This window comes from Chamaea fasciata, unplaced genomic scaffold, assembly GCF_029207755.1.
Source record: "Chamaea fasciata isolate MVZ Bird 193981 ecotype frontalis unplaced genomic scaffold, bChaFas1.0.hap1 SCAF_3, whole genome shotgun sequence".
NCBI lineage: Eukaryota > Metazoa > Chordata > Aves > Passeriformes > Sylviidae > Chamaea > Chamaea fasciata.
Window position 1 is genome coordinate 88,552,646 of NW_027094088.1, and position 15,760 is coordinate 88,568,405.

General features: G+C 38.5%; 1 protein-coding gene across 7 annotated transcripts in view; it reads left to right on the plus strand.

Moving 5' to 3' along the window:
* KHDRBS2 (KH RNA binding domain containing, signal transduction associated 2) overlaps positions 1-15,760 on the plus strand; it is a 350,066-nt gene that overhangs the window by 149,708 nt on the left and 184,598 nt on the right. For all 7 annotated transcript variants that reach the window (XR_010720108.1, XR_010720110.1, XR_010720109.1 and 4 more), the window contains one exon: positions 15,126-15,272. Coding sequence is in view for 1 of the 7 variants with exons in the window: in XM_066179734.1 (XP_066035831.1) it covers positions 15,126-15,272 (147 nt within the window). In the remaining 6 variants the exon portion in view is untranslated. The remainder of the gene's footprint in view (positions 1-15,125; positions 15,273-15,760) is intronic.

Sequence of the window (15,760 nt, forward strand, 5' to 3'; positions counted from 1 at the left end):
TTATTAATATGATTTGGACAGATCCAAAAAGATACTACGATCCATAAACTGATGTATTCACCTTAACTCCCAAGTCATCTTGAACATGAGCTTCGGCTTCAGATGACTCACCCCGTTTGTTTCCATTGAGAGCTCCATGTGATTAGTTTAGATTTAAAAATCTAACTTCTGGATGCCTAAATCAAGGTAAATAAACCCCACTCATGGGACACAAATAGTTGTTCGTTTGTCCTATAATTATCTTTTCAAACTGAGACCTTTGTCTCAGATCCAGCACGTCAGCAAAGACCTGGGGTTGAACACAGCCTTGGGAGGGAGATTATATGTCTTTGAAGAACCTGAGTAATTTGGTCTTTGCACATTTTGACTCAAAACCCCTAATATTAAAAGGAAAACCTAGCACAATGAGCTAAATCTGTTAGGAGCTGAAGTATTGCTGAGTTTCTGTGGTACATTTATTTTTTATTTAGGAAATATTTTTTATTTTTCCCTTTTTCCAGTTTAGGAGGAAGGGAAGAAAGAACAAGAAATGTATCTTTTTCAGCATTTAATATCAGTCATAGCATTTGAGGATGTTCATACAAAGATAAAAATATCCTCACCTTTTGTCTCTAATCTGTGGAGATAGTCTGCCATAAACAGGGTTATTGTTCAATTTTACTTTACGTTCATTTGTACTGGTATTGAAAATGAGCAACAAGGGGGACCACAGGTGCTAAAGCCATAAAGAACTGGAAAACAAATAAAATGCTTCATTTTCAGCCAGAGGCAGGTTACAGTATTTCCTGGGAAAAAGCTTTTAATAGAAGGAAATTTTGTGGTAAACTCATGATGACATTGGGCAGAATTGACTACATTTGATTGATTTAATCTCCATATTTTTTGATTATCTGAGATATGGCTACCATGTAATGAAAATTTTGCAACAGTCAAAGCCTGTGCACAAGGTTATTTCTTCTTGCATAAATCTGAGCACATAAAGGGGATTGGAGGACTGCTTTGAATTGCCAAAGATGATCTGAATAATAAAACTTAAGTGCAAAATGAATATTAATTCTCAGTGCAGTAAAATTAGCTGACTCGAAGACTGCAGGTACTTAACCTTTTCGGAATACAATTATCTGTTTTAAGCTTAATTCTAAAATTATTCTGCTCTTTCAATTGTATGTATGTTTGGGGTTTTGTTCCATTCTGGTTTGGATGCCGTGCAAGTGCTCATGAGAGATGGGGAGTTCTGGGTAGAGGATTTGGAGGAGTGTGCTGTGAGCCTTGAGAGGGAGCGTCCTGGCTGCACTTAGTCACTGACATTTTGGCATGGCCGTTTTAGTGCCAATGGCACCTTCAGCCTGGGGTGAGCTCCTCTGAAGTGAGTGCATACCTGGTGTTTTCTTTGGGGCACTGTTTCTTTGGGAAGAACAGTATGAAATTCTGAACATTGCATTTCTGCAAGAAAGCCCTTGCCATCATTCAGGCTACTTTCTTTGTAATTCTAGGATTTGCATGTGCCTTTGAAAGGAGTCTGCCTTCCAGAGAGCATATATCTGTTCTTAGGTAAACAACGTATTCTAAAAATTTGCAGTGAAAAACACTGAAGTTTCCCTGAGTTACAGACTAAGTTACCCCAGCCAAAAGTTACCATCATCGTGCCAGCCAAGTTATCTCAAGATAAACAAAGAGAACTAATTTTGCCTTCCTTTACAAGTGATAGCTTTTTAAAGTACTCTCTGGTGATACAAAGTTCAGGTCCATTCCCGACTGCACTGCCAAGGAGCTGCTGTTACCTGAACTGTACATGGTCTGAGTACTCTGCACATTCCATGAAAATGAGTCTTCAGTAAATTTCTATTAGAATAGCTATAATCACTAGTCATTAAAAAATCATGTATTTTACTCAGATTCATTTATAGCTTATAATGGACTAATATCCTTACAGATTTCCATTATGAGAAGATTAGAAAATGTGTTCTTCATCTTTGCAGAGCAAATCCCCATCATAGCTGAGATGGCCAAGAATCTATTTGCAAGCTATTTTATTTGCAGAAAGCAAATCTGTCAGACATAAAATCATGATAGTTCCCCAGCACAGGAAGGACATGGACCTCTTGGATCAAGTCCAGAGGGGGGCCACTGAGTTGTTTAGAGGGATGAAGCACCTCTCCCATAAAGAAGAGCTGAAGAATTGGGATTGTTCAGCCTGGAAAAGAAGTGTAGGGTTGATGTAATAGTGGCCTTCCAGTACCAGAAGAGACCCTACAAGAAAATGGAGAGGGATTTTTTACAAGAGCATGGAGTGACAGGGTAAAGGGGAATGGATTCAAACTGACAGTAGGTTTAGAATAGATATTAGGAAAAAAATTCTTTACTGCAAGGGTGGTGTGGCACTGGATCAGGTTGCCCCAAGAGGTTGTGGACGCTCCATCCCTGACGTGTTCAAAGCTAGTTTGGATGGAGGTCTGGGCAACCTGGTCTAATGGAGAGAATCCCTACCCATGGCAAGGTGGTTGGAACTAGATGATCTTTAAAGTCTCTTCTAACCTAAATCATTCTATGATTCTATGATATATGTAATATTGTTACAGCATACTAATCTGTCAACTATTTCTGACACCTGTGTAAGAAATCATCTAAGAACTTGCAATCTCATTAATATTTATTTGTCTAAATGACTATAGTGTGAATAATTAGATTTTTTTAGACAGTAGAGGAACAAGTAATTTTGCCATTGAAAAATGTGTTTGGGTTCTTTATCATTATGCAAAACCTAATTCTACAAGAAAAGAAAAAGTGAAACTTGCAAAATCATGTGTGACTGTCACCTGGGAGGAGTACATAATTTGCGAGAAAATACAATTCTGGTTCAGAAAAAGGATATGTTTGTGAAGAAGAGTGGCACACTGGTTGATTTTTTGTTATTTGATTTATCTTTAATTCGAAATACTTTTTCAGAAGATAAAGTATTTTTTAAGTCAGCTCAGGTATTGAAACATTTTCGTCTGTGTAAATGCCATTAGAGATGCAGTTTTTGCCAATTATTTATGAACTTCCTTTCCCTCTTCCACTCCCCAGAGTTCAGTTTGTCTCTGCCATTGTGGCTTCCCTCCACTGACGTGGTTTCCCCATCACTGTATGAGAATCAAGGGGATACAAGAAAATACTGGTCTCTTCTAAATTTGTGGTTGGATACTCAAATCCATTTACTGCTTTTGTTTGCAATGCTGTGGTTAATCAGGGGACGGCCTTAAGGAAATCATTATTGACAATCAGCCAGGAAAATGAACTTTATAATACAGTTTTTCAGACAGGTCTTTAAACTGCTGGAAGCCAAACCATCCCCATTTCCCGACCTGGGCCGATACAGCAATCAGGGAGAAGGCACTTCCTTATATCCACTGTACTTACGGAAGTACGTTTCCTCTATCACAGGTTCCATTGCATTTCAGGATGCAAAACATTAACATGGAATCCTACACAATGGTGGGGACTTGTCAGAAAAAGCAGTGAGGAGTTAAATGGGATTATCAGTTTGAGCTTTTAAACCTTGCACTTGCAGGAGCTTCCCAGTTGGATTTGAAAGGGTTCATCAGAGACATAACAGCATTATCCTTCAAAAAGTCCTGATGCATGGAAGGAGTGAAGAAGGCTGCCACTGCAGGAGGTGAGGAGGTGAAGGCAGCCAGCAGTTCTCCACACATCTTGCATCAGGCATGATTCTTGACTTTGCAGCTGAAAGTGGCTGTAAATTGCTCTCCTCTACACTCTTTCAGCTCTGATTATAATGAGCAATCAGAGTGGCTGAAGTGTTGCGTTGCTTTCTAGATGAAGCACTTGTAATACTGTTTTGAGCTCATTTGAATGCTAATTAGTAATAGGATCTTTAACATCAGAAGTGGGTTCCATACTTGACCCATAACCACCTTAAGCATACATATCTATGTAATAGGTGATAAAAGATACATCAGCAAGCAATTGCAACTGTCATAGAACAAAAACATAATAGATCTACATGTTGGGGTTTTTTCCTCTATGTATGCAGCACATCATGCCCCACGTTCATGGGTTCACAGTTCCAAATAAGACAGGAAAACTTCAGAATGCACTCAATCTGCAACTCCTGAAAGTTGCAGGTTGAAAAGTTTGGTTGAGAGCATAAGAACTAGTGAAAATTGAAAAGCTTTCCAAGAATTAATGGTTTAAGAACATCCTGAACTGCAGGAACATCAAGATTGCTAGGACTTTGGTATTTAGCATCTCCTGTGCAAATATTTCCATATTCGTAATAATTCTTCTTTATTTGTTATATTTCAAAATGTTTTTAAATTGAGGCATCCAGATGGTCTAGTAGAGCTTTTGCAGTTTCATTTATCTTCCTTTCTTAAAAATTGCCTAATGGAAAATACTCTAGTAAGTGATATTGAACACAGAGCAAATTTTTTCTTTAGATCTGAATGTCATGCCTTCAAGATCTTTCTCCTGAAATAACATTATCTAGAGCCTATACACACAGAAAGAGGTGGTCTTTATCACTGGAGAATTTTTATTACTATTCAACTCATTTTCTGGATCACTTATGAATAGTTTAACAGGACACGTTCCCAAATGGTTCTTGAGGGATTCATCTAGCAACTTCTCTGAAATGAACACCTATTTCCTGACTTCCATAATGCATAACTTGATGAGCTCTCCAACTGCTACCTCATTAAGGAAAAGGGCAGCAGCGCCACTTTTGTATTCAATAGGAGTGTTTTGGGAACATCTGTCTTACTTAGTCCATTGTTCCTTTAAGAATCCCAGAGAAGCTTAAGCCTGAAAGAATTATCAGATCTCCTTCACAGTCATGTGGTGCTGCTGCCCAGACACTTCAGTCTGAGGAGTATTACTGTGGACAATTCTGGCATCTGTAGATTTCAGGGATTGGAAGCCACTGAACAGGAAATTACATGGCCACAATTTGGTGTTTAGGATCAAAATCCTAACCAGCCTGAATCCTGTGTGTTTGAGTTCTTTTGCAGCTATAAGCTAAGTGAGTAGGTTATACGGATTGGGAAAGGCTTGGAGGTCTCTTTATGTAGGTACCTACAATGGCAGTTAGGCTTTGAAGTAATACCTACATGCATCAGTGGATCTGTTCTCTAGGCCTGTGTAGAGGAAGCATCCTCCATCAAGTGGTTAAACAAGTATTTACTTTGAAGTTTGCACTTTGAGCCTTCATCATGAAATTGGGTTTAAATATAAATAAATTATTTGCCAAATACAAGCTTCAGGCTTCTTTATAGTCAAAGTTAAGTGTACGCATTAGACCTCTTGTGATGGATTGTTTCAAAATACAAGTCTTTTGTTCTTCTTGTGCATAAAATAGCTCAGACATGGTTTTTTCCCTCCAGAATTTTCTCCATGGTAGAAATATTCTGTCTGCTATTTCCTTCAGATGACCAAAACCAGTCTTTAAAGCACTTGACTACAACTGAAATTTACTTTTATTTCAGTTCAATACTGTGTAGCAAAATAATTCATTCAGAACCTGGAGAACTGCAAAACATTTCTTTTCATACAAGTCCCTATTCTTAAAAGCAGAATATTTCTTGTGAATCCTGTGATACAAGTGATATTTATTCTTTGCAGAAAAAAAAGTGTTCTTGTAGGACTAATATAATCATAATGAAACTTAATGACACAGAAGGAACAAAAAGTTGATACAGATATTTAAGTTTTCCTGTTTGTACATTTTTATAACCAATACTATTTTTTATTAAGCAAAGCTTTCACAAACTCTATATGCTTAACAGATATAAAGATGGACTGATATAAAGATGAATATTTCCTGATTAATAAGAATTGTTGATAAATAAATTTTTGTAACTTTATGGAATTCTTAGCATAAAAAAAGTTAACCTTCTTTTCAAGACGACTGATAATTTGTCATCAGCTAGCTTATTGAGTTACTTAGAAGATTAGTAGAGTTTTGTAGTGTCTGTAACATGTATCCCTTTAAGGTTACTGTTCATGCTCTCTCTCTCTAAAAAAAAAAAAAAGGAATTAAAATTTATAAAACTGTTGGCTCCAAATGTAATGAAATAGAACTAGATTGATGTAAGAGAACCAGTAAAATTATATCAGGAAAGTAAAAGGGACAGCAGAGAAAAAGAAGGTATATTTTTCTTCAGTCAGTGTAAATGAAGTTATATCTGCTTTCCTCAAACGATTTTTCTATTCTGCCAAAGGTTTGTTGCTTTATTTTTGACACAGTAAGCTCTTAAAGCTCTTACAATGTCATCAGCCTTTATTATATCTCTCTACTCTTCATTTTTTCAAATCAGTAAGTAACTGTATTTATCCTTTTGAATGTGGTGATTTGGCATTGGCTGTCAGCAGCCTCAGTGTAGTTGAGCAAAACCCTATATCATAGTGAGGAGCCCTTCCTAAAGGGGTGGTGAAGTTTGGGAATACAGTCTGTGCTCATTAGTTTTGATCCTTTTGTGTAGAGACTCATCCTCAGCAGTAGCTGTAGCCATCACAGTTTACACTGTGGCAGAGCCCAAGCAATTGCTTATACCCTGAGATAGGCACGTGTATAATCTAGCATTGGGGCAACCAGAAAGAGCATTGAAAGCAGAAGGCCTTATCCAGCTATATATGTAGGTTTAAAATTACACACATGTAGCTAAAAAAAAAAATCTGTATCCCAAGAGTGCTTTTTAGAACTGGTCATCAGAGGCAATTAGTGCCTGTAGTTGTCTTTCCACTGACACTGTGTCCCAGTAAATGTGGTGTTGCCATCGCCTGTTGCAAGTTGCAGGCTTTATGCTAAAACAGTAGCACAGGGCTGGGACCTGCCAGCCTTTTTCTGGACTGCTCAGGGTCTGTCCCCAGCTTCCTTTGAGCTTGCTGACTTCTAGCAGCCCTTGTCTAATGGCTGAGTGATTTTTACCTTCACTGCTTTACTTTTTCCTAGGTTTGTACTGTTTGTTTAATTAATGGTAACAATAATAAGTCATTATTCTGTGTGGAGGGTGCTTCTATGGCCCTGGAATAAAAGTGCTGCACAGGGGAGTACAGGGTTGGGATGGAAGTGGAGGCACTGAAAGCAAGGGCTTGGGATAATAAAGAAGGCTCCAGGATTGTAAACTGGGACTAGGCATCAAGGTCAGCTGCAGGCCATTAAAGGGACGCAGTGTTGGCATCTGGGTAAAATCACTCCATGGGTAAGGAAGAGAGCAAAGAAAACATACACAGCAGGTGTAAAACTAACCATATCTAGTGAATTTGGATGGGAAATGGAGTTGCTAAACAATGAGGAAAGAACAATGTATGTAGCATGTTTATCATCCTAAAAATAATTACCATCCCCGTGCTTCCTGGAGAGAGGAGGAAGAAATTATTGTTGTTGGTTTCGTTTGTCTGTAGTAGGTTGACGTCACCTACAAAAGCTTCTCTATCACTCGCCTCCACAACTGCAGAGGGGAGAGAAAATATAAAAAAAGGATTCATGGGTTGAGGTAAGCACAGAGAGAGATCTCACCAAATCCTGTGAAGAGCAAAACAGGCTAGAGTTAGAGATATTAATTGTTACTAACAAAATCAGAGCGGGATAATGAGAAGCAAAATGAGACCTTAAAACTACCTTTCTACGCACTTCTCCCTTCTTCCCAGCTCTACCTCCTCTCCCCCAGCAGTGCAGGGAGACAGGGAATGGGGGTTACAGTCTGTTAAGTTCACCACAGGTTATTTCTGCTGCTGATCAGGAAGAGGAGTCCTTCCCCTGATCCAGCATGGGGTCCCTCCCACAGGAGACAGTCCTCCATGAATTTTTCCAGCATCAGTCAATCCCACAGGGAATAGTTCTATTCATAATGCTGCAGTGTGGGTCACTGTTCCGTGGGATGCAGTCCTTCAAGGACATGCTGCTCCACCATGGGCTGCCCTCTCCATAGGTCCCTGCCAGGAGCCTGCTCCAGCACGGGACTCCGCCAAGGGCTGCAGGTGGATCTCTGCATCCCCTGGCCCTCCATGGGCTGTACCATGGGCTGCAGGGGAATCTCAGCTCTGACACCTGGAGCCCCTCCTGCCCCTCCTTCTGCTCTGACCTTGAAGTCTGCAGAGCTGCTCTTCTCACATGTTCTCACTCTGCTTTTCTCTGGCCACAATTACATCTGAGACGTAACTTTTTCTTTCTTCTCCCTAAATATGTTACCACAAGGGTTTTAGCACCATTGGCCCAGCAGCACGTCTGTCTTGGAGCCATCTGGGATTGACTCAGACAGATACTGAGGAAGCTTCTGGCAGCCTCTCACAGAAGCCAGCCCTGTACCCCTCACTGATACCAAAACCTGGCCATGCAAACCAATGCAATATCTTGTATCACTGCAACTCACAGTAGTGTTGTCCTCTCCATGCTGAAGCCATTAACCTTAGGATCCCCAGGGCAGTGGAAGGGTGAATGTAAAACTATGGAAAGAGTCAGACACTAAAAAGTTAGTTTATGTGTCATTTTTGCCTGCACAGAATTTGACCTGCAATCATTAGTATGGAACTAAACTTCAAATAAACCTTGGATTAAAGGGGGGAAAAAAAAAAAAAAAGAAAATAATTATTTTAAAATATGTTTTTGCCCATAGTAAAAGTGTAACATTTTGTTTGGAGTTCAAGCAAACTATATTGTAACTTGGTTGCAACAAATTGCTAATTAGCCTCTCATAAATAAAAGCATGACATTTTCTACTCTTATTAATTAAGGCAAAGTCTTCTTCCAGAATCTGAAGCCGTCTGGATTGCAGTGATCTCTAGTCGTGATCATAAGTTTTAAGATGAACATAATCTTATGAAGCGTCTTTAGGTATGGTAATTGTGCATTTCTTGAGGATCTTTGATTTCCTACATAAGCTTTGCAAACTTGCAAATCATTGATTGTATTCAATGAACATCTTTGGCTAGGTTAATTCCGGAAGCAATTATCTAATGCCCAGGTGGCTCTTAGCTATGCTGTTTTAGCTTCTGCTTAGATTTGTACAAATGTAGAAACATTTTTAGGTGTGTGATCTCTATCGCTGCTCTTAGTTTTCTGGCAGGGAATTGAAGCATAGATCACTAGTTGTTGGTCACAGTGGTCACCACCTGTTGCCTCAGTTTTGGCACATACTACTTTAGTGTGTTAATCCTTTTCCTAATTTTTTTTTTTCTCCAAAGAATTTCTATTTTTTCTCCATTTAACCTTCATGTCAGGAGTTAGGGTTCTTTCAATAGAGGTTGTTTTATCATCACATTCTTCTGCTGATTAGTTTTGGTTTTTTTTTTCCTTTTCACCTCTCTAAATAAAAAGATGATCTAGGTGTGGTTTAGTACTTCCTAGCCTATAAGATTTTGTTGCATTTCATTATGAAAAGCATCAGGAAATAAAGTACTGAAGGACCTGTTTGCCCAAGACAGTACTGAATGTACACAATTCTCTGCTCCATTTCACCAAAGTAACAATGAAAATTTTAATGATGAATTAAGTATAGAAAAATAATTGTTGTCACCTGTATCTCCAGTAATTTCCTCTGTTGTAGGAGATGTTCTTTCTAATGCTTGCATTTCATAATGGGATCTCTGACTGCAGGTGTTGTATACCCACTCTCTTTGCATTACTATGTGAGCTCTCTTCATGTGCTCACCACCTCCATCTTCTTTATTCTTCTTCCTGTAGTGAAAATAACTGGTCTAAAAACAAGAATCAAGGAACAGCTAAGGTCTTTTTAGCTTCATTCTGTACTCTGCTGAATCTCTTTCCAATGCCTCATCCATTATCAGATGGTTTCTTGTTTTTTTGATTTTTTGTTTTTTGGGGGGTTTTTTTGTGTATTTGTTTGTTTCTCCACTGATGAGACTTTCGACCTGAAAGTTTTTTAACTTGGAAGCCAGTACCACAAAGAAATTAGTTCACTGTTACTTTTGCTATAGTCAGTGTGGCAGACAACATTTTGATTTTTTTCATTTGTGTCCAGATTAAAAATTTATAGGTTTGCATTTATCAAACTGCATGCTCAAGAATTTTCTTCTGTAGCATTGTGCATTGATCTTATGAATAATGCCTGTGTAGCAGCAGCCCTGTGATTATCATCTTTGTCTAGTCCCTGCACTGTGCTTTCCTTTGTAAATTCTTGCAAGATATGAAATCCATTTGCAATTCTCATATTGTTCCTCAAGCACCCGTTGTTTCTTTTAATGGCTGTATTTGTTTCATTATAGGATGTTCTTTGTATTGTATTGATGAAATTTATCTCTGAAACCTACATAATTCCTACTACAAGTTTCTTTTCTATTATTCTTTGATATCCTGTTATTTCTGTATTATGAGGACACTTTTGATTCACCAATCTGGACTGTGTAACTTTGTTTTCTTTACAAACTTCATTTCTTTCAACTTTATCCTGATATTTTTATTCAAGCATTTTGGCCCGGATTCCAGAACGAAAGCAGTTCTCTGTCAACACACATCTTTTTAAAATGTTTAGATTCCTTTCACATCCAGAGATAATGAATCATTTTTCTTGCCCTTTATGTTCCTGTCACTCACATACTTCACTTTTGCGGAGGTTGGTACTTCTAATATTTCTGCTATAGAATTTTATGAGTCATTTTTCCCTGATTTAGTCAATTGGAAATTATAAAACACAGTAGATGTTTCAAAATACCTGTTATCCTAATGAGGGAGTGGATTACAGAGCCATGGATCACATTGAAGGTTGATGGACTTCAGCACTGTGTGACAGACACTTTAAGGACGAGAGGAAGAAGAGAGGATGAAGGGAATGAAGGAACTCTGAAACAGATTGTATAAGGGGAGCTCGGTTCTGTCACTGTTGAGAAATCAAGGGAATTGACATGCAGGATGGAGTGGAAGAGGATGAGGATGAGGGGCAGTTGTCTCTGGAGGGTGATACTTGTTTTCTCTGCTGTGCTCAACCCATACTGAAGTAGAACATCGTCACCATGAACTAAGAACCATACTATGAACCTGAGAGTCAGTACTAAGAGTGATTGTAGTCACTAATCCAGAAGCCCAAGGAATCTATTCCTTTCCTTTTATAAAGCAGAACTGATCAGGTCCCAGGTTTGTTGTTTTTCTGCCCTAAGATTCAGTGTCTGAGACTTAACTGCATTTTGATGCAATGAATCCATCAGGCTTTCAATGCACATCACCTTCCACTGTGAATCATTTTATGTCTACATGAGTAAGCTTAAGCAGTTATCTTTTCTGTGCTTGGGCTGTGAGGGAACAACTGGGCTGCTGGGTGGACACTGGCTAAGGCTGTGCAAGCTCAACAGGGTCTAAAAAACTGCTGGACATGATGTAGGGAATTGTAGAAAGTAAAAAGCTGTAAGTATCTGCCAAAAGTTACAGACAGCACCATGGGGAATACCTGAAACTCAGAACTGAGTAAGACAGAGTTATATGAGAAACAGCCAAAGTCCACAAGTAATTGCATGGGTGCATTAGAGGCCACTAGGGCCTTGCAAGGCCATTAGCACCCAGATAGCCTTGTCAAGAACATCATAATAAATAGATCTATGATGATCTCACTTATTCTGCCTCAATGTACCAGGTGCTGGAAAGTCCCATAATCCATCTGAGTTCTTACCAGTCATACATGGGGCGTTATTCATTAGTGTTTTCATTTGACTTAGAAGCGCAGTTTAAAGGAGAGCCTCGTGATCATTCCCAATTCCCGTTATTTAAAGTCAGCAGAACTCACAGGGTTTTAACTGGCCTCCTCTCCTACGAAACTACATCAAGGTTGGGCTCCAGAAGGGCTCTCTGACTTCTAATGGGAACTCAGTTATTGCAACCAAGGTACAACTAGCCTGCAAAACCCACTAGGAGGCAAACTTCACTGCTGTGCTACACAAGGGGCAGTGTGGATATTGGTCCCATGGCACTGACCATTTTACTGTGCCGTTGGGATGTGCTGCTTGCTGATGAAGATTTGCAAAGGTGTTGTCCATCTTCATGTGCTCCTGGGAGGGCCTGTTCATCTGTACTGCACTTGGAAAGCTGAATGAGCTGCCAGTAGGTATCACCTGCCATACCAACAAGCGTCTCCCCAACAGTGTGAGTCATGTTGTTTGCTTGTTAGATGCCTGATACCTGACACGTGATTAAATGTAAGGCTATTCAGTCCCCAAATACTCAGTCATATTCACTGGCTTTGGGAAGGAGAGCTTGGAACAGTGCTCGCATGGTCTGTGAGTTCTTACTTATACATAGTTTTCCTTAATTAAGTTTCTTCATCTCTGTACACACACTTGCAATAAAAGGAGCATTATTGTGACATTTTACCATATGATGGGAAGAGATACTGTGTGAAAATTTGGTCTTTAACCCCATGTGTTCCACAAGAAGAAGCCTCATTAGGTATCCTCACAAAGAAATGTGTAGTACCTCAGAACCTCATCTTGTGGTTTCCAGCAGCTTTAGAAATCCATGCCAAGTATTGACAGAAAGCATGTGCTGAACCAAAGAGTGAGGTTGTAAAATGATGTGTAGTAAGAAATCCTGAGTTTGTTCAGGAACTAAAAGAGAAATGTAATTACCATTGTTACCACCGAAGCAGGTATGCATTACAAAATCCTGTTGCTGATGTCTTAATTGTACAAATTCTTCATCAAAATAAAGAGCCAAACATTATTCTTTTGCATTTTCTACATCTGAAAAAAAAGGCCGAATTTCTAAATTCTAAGTTTATTGGTAGTCTCTTCCTGAAAGATAACTTTTGGGGCTTTCTGGCATTTGTTGGGGTTTTTTTTTTCCTCCTCAGAATCTTAAAAAAGCAACAGGAAAGAAACTTCCACCGATCACTAGGATGTATCTTTATAACTATTAAAAATTAATTCTACTGAAAACTCCATACCAGATTTTTTCAGGAGCATTAATCAAATGTGTGATTTTTTTCCCAGAAAACTGAAAGGTACTGTAACGTCTCATGATGGACTTTTACTTAAGCTGTGGTTCTTATGGACATTTCAATGAGATTTCAGTGATAAGTTAAAATGCCAAAGATAATGTAACTGTAAAAATTAACACACTGTGACAATTATGTCTTATCTTAATTTTTTCGTTTCAGTTGCAAACAAATATGTCAATTTTCAAATTTAAAAATAAAATAATAGTTCACATTTATTAAGTTGTGATTTTATCATAATCTGCAAAATGTTGACTTAGCATGGAGCCAGATCTCAGGCTCTGGAGATAGAGGATGCAGCCTTTGTGTATTCTCTGGAAAATCAAAAAGTCCTTGAGGCTGGATCTTCTAACACAGGTAAAAAGAACTAAATACTTATTGTTAGGAGCATAGCATCTTGCAGATGTTTTTGGTAGCAAGCACTGGTGTAAATTACTCAAGGCTAAAATAAATGAAGTTAATGCAGAATTAAATAAGCTAAATCAGTAAGAATTGTAATCTGTTGTTACAGTTTTTATATCTTAGCTAAATATTCATAAACTGTTATTTTAGTATATACTAAAAAGCTATAACCGTCACCATTTTCAAGCAAATCAGTTTACTTCTTTTTCTGTGATGTTTTCTGTATATATGTATTTTCTTCTAAATTACATTTCTCAAGATATTTTTGAAGACTGAGAGTTCAACTCAAAATTTCTTTAGCATTACTTATGGCTATCTTGTGTAGTAATGACATAGATTTTTCATTATGTTGTCATAGCCAGTGCCATTAACATGATCACTACTCTATGTCTTTGATTTTTATGGAGCAGTAACTACTACGAATGTATTTTGCAATTTGCATTTGCTATCTCAAAGCTTGGTGTAAGAAAGTGGATTGATGTTTCAGAACATTGCAGTAACATGAAGTAGGATTATTAGGCTTATTTTATAGCTAGAAAATTGGGACCCAAAGATGGTTGAGCTATATCTAGGTGAGATGATTCACCATCTGAGCTGGTGTGCACTGCATTGCATAGGTACCCTGAATTGGGACTGGGGCTGAAACTCAGACATCGCTGAGTACTGAGGGCAGCTCAAAGGCCCTCAGCATTCCAGGCACATGGATCTGTCAGAGCAAGTCCAGAGAAGGGCCATGAAGATGATCAGTGCTGGAGCCCTTCTGCTATGAAGAGAATTTGGGTTGCTCAGCCTAGAGAAGAGAAGGCTCAGGGTAAATTTATGGCACCTTTCAAGTACAGAAAGAGGGCAAGAAAGCCAGAGAGGGACTTTGTAGAAAGGCACATAGTGAGGGAACAAGGGGTAGTGGCTTTCAACTGAACGAGAGTAGGTTTTAGGGTAAACATTAGGAGAAGGTTCTTCACTATGAGTTTGGTGAGACACTGGAGCAGTTCGACCATAGAAGCTGTGGAGGCTCCATCCCTGAAGTTTTTAAGGCCAGGTTGGATGGGGCCCTCAGCAACCTGATTTAGTGGAAGGTGTCTCTGTTCATGGCAGGGGCACTGGAACTAGACAGTCTTTAGGTTCCTTCACACCCAAACTATCCTGTGATTCTGTGTCTCAAATGAAAGTCCTTGGGCATGTTTCTCTTTGGTGATACTAAAATGTACAGCTTGCTGATATTTGTTGAAGAACCTAAAAAGTTTACTAAAAAATGGTGTTCCAAAATGGTTAAATACATCTTTATCTTATGTTTGAATTTTTGGGGGGTTCTTGGGGGGCGGTTTTGGGGGTCCTTTTTTGGTTTTGATTTTGGGTTTTTTGGTTTTGGTTTGGTTTGGGGTTTTTTTTGATGTTTTTTGGGTTTTTTGGTGGGGGTTTTTTTTGTTTGTTTGTTTTGGTTTTTTTGTTGTTTTTTTTTTTTTTTTTCTTTTAAGAGCTAGGATTCAGACAGACTAATGCAGCTTTTCCATTATGGATTTAATATCAGTACTTCCTTCTGGACTATTTGGCATTTTTTCCCTGTGCTGATTAAAATCTGATTTAGATGATAATTAGGCTGGTTTTATCATTCAAACACTCAAAATTGATTTTTAAATCTTGAAGTGGCTTGAACTAGACTTTTGTTTCTCAAAGGATTTAAAAGCCTGCTTACAGTATGTCCTTCTGTCATGCTATCTGTGAATGCTAAATCACTGCAAAATTAGTAGATTTCCAGTTCTAAAAACCAAATCCACCCTTTCTTCATAGGAAGAAGAGCTAAGGAAAAGTGGAGAAGCCAAATACGCGCACTTGAGTGATGAGCTCCACGTATTAATTGAAGTGTTTGCTCCACCTGGGGAGGCATATTCTCGTATGAGTCATGCCTTGGAAGAAATAAAAAAATTCCTGGTTCCTGTAAGTCATTTGTAACATTCTTCTGTGTCAGGCTATGTTTTTGTTGCGTTGAGTTTGTTCCTTCTTTAGACTAAGGAAAAAAATCCCTTTACCCTGTTCTGTTGAACTTTCAGCTTTCATTTTTTTTCCCAGGGAGATGCCAAACAGGCCATTAAGTGTCACAGTTGATGCCTTGATACATTTTTTAGGTGTTCTATTATTTCCATTTGTCAATGTGTTTTGCTTTCCTTTCTTCTTTTTTAGAGGAACTGGTGGATTACTTTTGTTTTCTGATTGCAGACATTAGTCATTTGTATGAGAGTACACTTTCAAGATTTTTGAGTATTTAAGTGTTCAAAAACATTTTAATACATGTAACAATTTACCTAAATATCTTGCTAATGAAGTTAATGAATTTCTTGTGGAGCAAACAGCATGAGCAAAATATTCCTAAAACATTTCTGTTCACCTTATGACTCAGACCACAGTTTAGCAATCTTCCATCACCT